General features: G+C 37.5%; 1 protein-coding gene across 1 annotated transcript; it reads left to right on the forward strand.

Annotated features, from left to right (window-relative positions):
* The first annotated feature begins 1,382 nt into the window (after positions 1 to 1,382).
* LOC118062893 (homeobox-leucine zipper protein HAT4) lies at positions 1,383 to 3,649 on the forward strand. The gene is made up of 4 exons (XM_035076766.2): positions 1,383 to 1,757; positions 2,175 to 2,488; positions 2,754 to 2,833; positions 2,941 to 3,649. Exons 1-4 carry the CDS (start codon positions 1,583 to 1,585, stop codon positions 3,287 to 3,289), a joined length of 918 nt encoding a protein of 305 aa, XP_034932657.1. The 5' UTR covers positions 1,383 to 1,582; the 3' UTR covers positions 3,290 to 3,649.

Below are 3,649 nucleotides of genomic sequence, written 5' to 3' on the forward strand. Positions count from 1 at the left end.
GAAGTTGGAAAATATAAGCTTGAAAATAGAAGACAAAAAAAGATGCAAACTTAATTAAATTTTCTAAATCTAATTTAATCTCCTAAATTTGCAACTCATGAAATCCTAAATCTAGACTCAATTATGAATCTCAATTCTCAATAAATTTAGTGTTAAAGAATGAAATAAATAAATTAATTTAGAAAACTTGTTAAAGTAAAAAAAATAGTAATAAAAAGAATGATGACCAAATCTAATAGGAAAAAAAACTGGAGGAGTATAAAATCTTTTAAAAAAATCTATTTTAAAAATAATCTAAAATAAAATAAATAGCAATTAAAGAAATGAGGACTCAATCTGACAGATGAAAAAACTGAAGGAGGATGAAATTGAATTTTTTTTTATATAAATTATTATAAATATAACATTCAGTAATCAAAATAACAGGGACCAAAACAAATTGAGGGGTTGTTTTGAAAGTTTGAAGGGCCAAGCATGAAAATCAAGGAGAAAAGAGAAAATATGAGTGAAAAGGCCACTCCGCCGAACCTGAGGTTAGTAATCAACATGGGTCGTGGAGGGATGGAGAAGCTGCCGAGATGATTCTAACCCCTTCACAAAAGGCGGTGTTTGGCCACCAAGTGACTCCTCACGAGTCACCCACCACGCGCCAATTAATTTTCTTTTATATTATACTTTATATCTATTAAAATACTAAATTTTCCTTGAGTCAAATTGATTATAACTAACAAAAGTGAAATAAAATACAAAAAACCTTTTTTACATAAGTAATTAATTTTTGCTTCTAAGAATTTTAGTTATTTTTTTGTTTTTTTAAAAAGTAAAAATGTAAAAAAACCTGGACATCACTTAAATAATTTTTTCTTTGAAGGACAACTTTATCATTTTACTGTATTTTAAAAATAAAAAAACCTAAGTTATCCCAAATCTATTTAATAATAACCAATAAACATAGAAAAAAAAATACTTTATTATCTCTAATAGTTATTTCAATAATTTTCTATTGAAAAAACAAATTCATCATTTCACCATTTAATCAACAATAAATTAAATTTATGTGTACAGTAGAACTGCAATACATTCTAGTTTTTTTTTTTTTTAATTTTCCAGCATAGTCAAGCTAGATATCCTTTCCAGTCTGTCCACCCAAGTACAATAAAAAAAAAACAAAAAAACCTTGTCTCTGTTTTGTAATATATAAACAAATAAATTAAACAGAGCCTCCCATTTACCATGGTTTATGAATTCAAGCAACCAGAGTTAGGTATTATTATATTTATATACGGAGGCAAAAGCCATGATTGAGATAATTAGCCTTCCTGACAAGAAGTCATGATTGAACTTACACACTACACCACTCCCCCCACCCCCTTCTTTCTCTTTTCTATATAATCCCCCACACGCACTCTCCTCCTAATCCAAACACTCTCTCTCTCTCTCTCTCTCTCTCTCTCTCAAAACAGAACCAAAACAGAAAAACCTTAATTTTAAGCTTAGTTTCCTGTCCATTTATATACAAAACTAGGTTATATAATTTGCAGCAGGGTTTAAATAAACCCTTTTTCTTTCTGGGCAAACGAAGATGATGATGGCGGAGAAGGAAGATCTGGGTTTGAGTTTGAGTCTTAGTGTTCCTCAAAATCAGCATTCTCTGCAGTTTAATCTCATGCCTTCACTGGTTCCATCTACTGCTGCTTCTTCTCTTTCCGGGTTCAATCCTCAAAAATCCTCATGGAATGCGACCTTCCCTCCTTCAGGTATGTACTTTTGTTATTTTAAAAACATTTTCCATTTCTTCCTTTTCTGGTAAATTCAAGATCTGCATGGCCTCCTGTTTCAGATCCAGCCCTGTTTCTTCCCTTTCCAACTATTTTCTATTTCCTTTTCCCTCACTTTCCCAAGAAACAAACACATTACAAAGCCTTTTTATTTTTTAAAATTATTCTTCTTTCTTTCTCTTTTCAAATAAAATAAAATAAGTGTTCCTTTTTTATTCTGCTTCCCCCCCCATGGTGTATTGGCTTTTATCAATCGCTTTTACTCTACTTTTCTTCTATTCGAAAACACAAACACCCCCCTCTTCTTTTCTCAAGATCCTAACCTGCAAATTTTCCGACTTTCGAAATCCGACTAATTCGAGCCCCATTTGACACTCTAATTCATCTCACGTGCAGATCAAAACTCTGATCCATACCGCGCCGAGACCAGATCGTTCCTTCGAGGAATCGACGTGAACAGGTTACCATCTACAGCTGATTGTGAAGAGGAGGCGGGTGTATCATCTCCAAATAGCACGATATCGAGTGTAAGTGGGAAGAGAAGCGAAAGAGAAGGGATTAACGGAGAGGAGCATGAGATGGAGAGAGATTATTCTCGTGGAATCAGTGATGAAGAGGATGGTGATACCTCGAGAAAGAAGCTCAGGCTCTCGAAAGATCAGGCAGCTATTCTTGAAGAAAGTTTTAAAGAACACAACACTCTCAACCCAGTAAGTATTCTATTTTTTAAGCTAAAAACCCAAACTTTCTTCCTTGGTTGTTGAGTAAATTGAGGAGAAGTGGACAGCAATGATCTTTGACTGGTGAATTTTTTTATCTGACTCTTAAGAGTCAGAAGCAAGGAAATACTGGTGGCCTTCCCGTGTTTTCTGAGCAACCAAACAATGCAACAGAGAAGTTATTTTTTTATTGGGGCTAGATTCGGAGGGTATTTTGGTAATTGGAGCTGACAACCTGTTGTTTTGCTACGTGCAGAAGCAGAAGATGGCCTTGGCTAAACAGCTAGGACTCCGACCTAGACAAGTGGAGGTGTGGTTTCAGAACCGAAGGGCAAGGTGAGATAATCCATTATGGCATCAAGGGCCTTCCTGGCATCCCCCCCCATGACCTTTTTTAGCCTTCTCGAGCTGTTGTATTTACGCAAGAACGTTTAATTCTGCAGGACAAAGCTGAAGCAAACTGAGGTTGACTGTGAGTTCTTGAAGAGGTGCTGTGAGAACCTGACGGCGGAGAACAGGAGGTTGCAAAAGGAAGTTCAGGAGCTCAGAGCACTGAAACTTTCCCCGCAGTTCTACATGCAAATGACCCCACCAACCACCCTCACCATGTGCCCATCATGTGAGCGTGTCGCGGTCCCACCGTCCGCATCATCCACCGTCGATGCCAGGTCCCATCCCCATATGGGCCCCGCCCCTCCTCATCACAGGCCCATCCCCCTCAACCCATGGGCCCCAGCCGCACCAATCACACGTGGACCAACTCCGTTTGATGTCCTTCGTCCTCGATCGTAATTAGAACAGAAAACAAGTGCCCCTGGGTCATTTAACTCACCCAAGGGCTAGGGGGACGTGTAGGAAATGGAGGGGGCAAGAGCCAGGTGTAACAAAGTCTTTGGTCTAAGATATGGTTGTTGCAGTACGATTTGGTGGGTCTTCATGTTTTGTATTATTGACCCATCAATCTCTCTTAAAAAACAGGGTTGACATAATTAGTTTAATCTGTGTAGCGTTAGCAAATCAATACTAAATACTCCTCTCCCTGTCCAACACAGAAATGCCGTGAAACGGGAGGAAGAGGACTTTGGATGTAAAGATCAGTATTTCCTTGTTTTCTTAACCTAGACGATGCTAAGCGACGTGTTGCTTCCTTAA

This window comes from Populus alba, chromosome 3 (assembly GCF_005239225.2).
Source record: "Populus alba chromosome 3, ASM523922v2, whole genome shotgun sequence".
NCBI lineage: Eukaryota > Viridiplantae > Streptophyta > Magnoliopsida > Malpighiales > Salicaceae > Populus > Populus alba.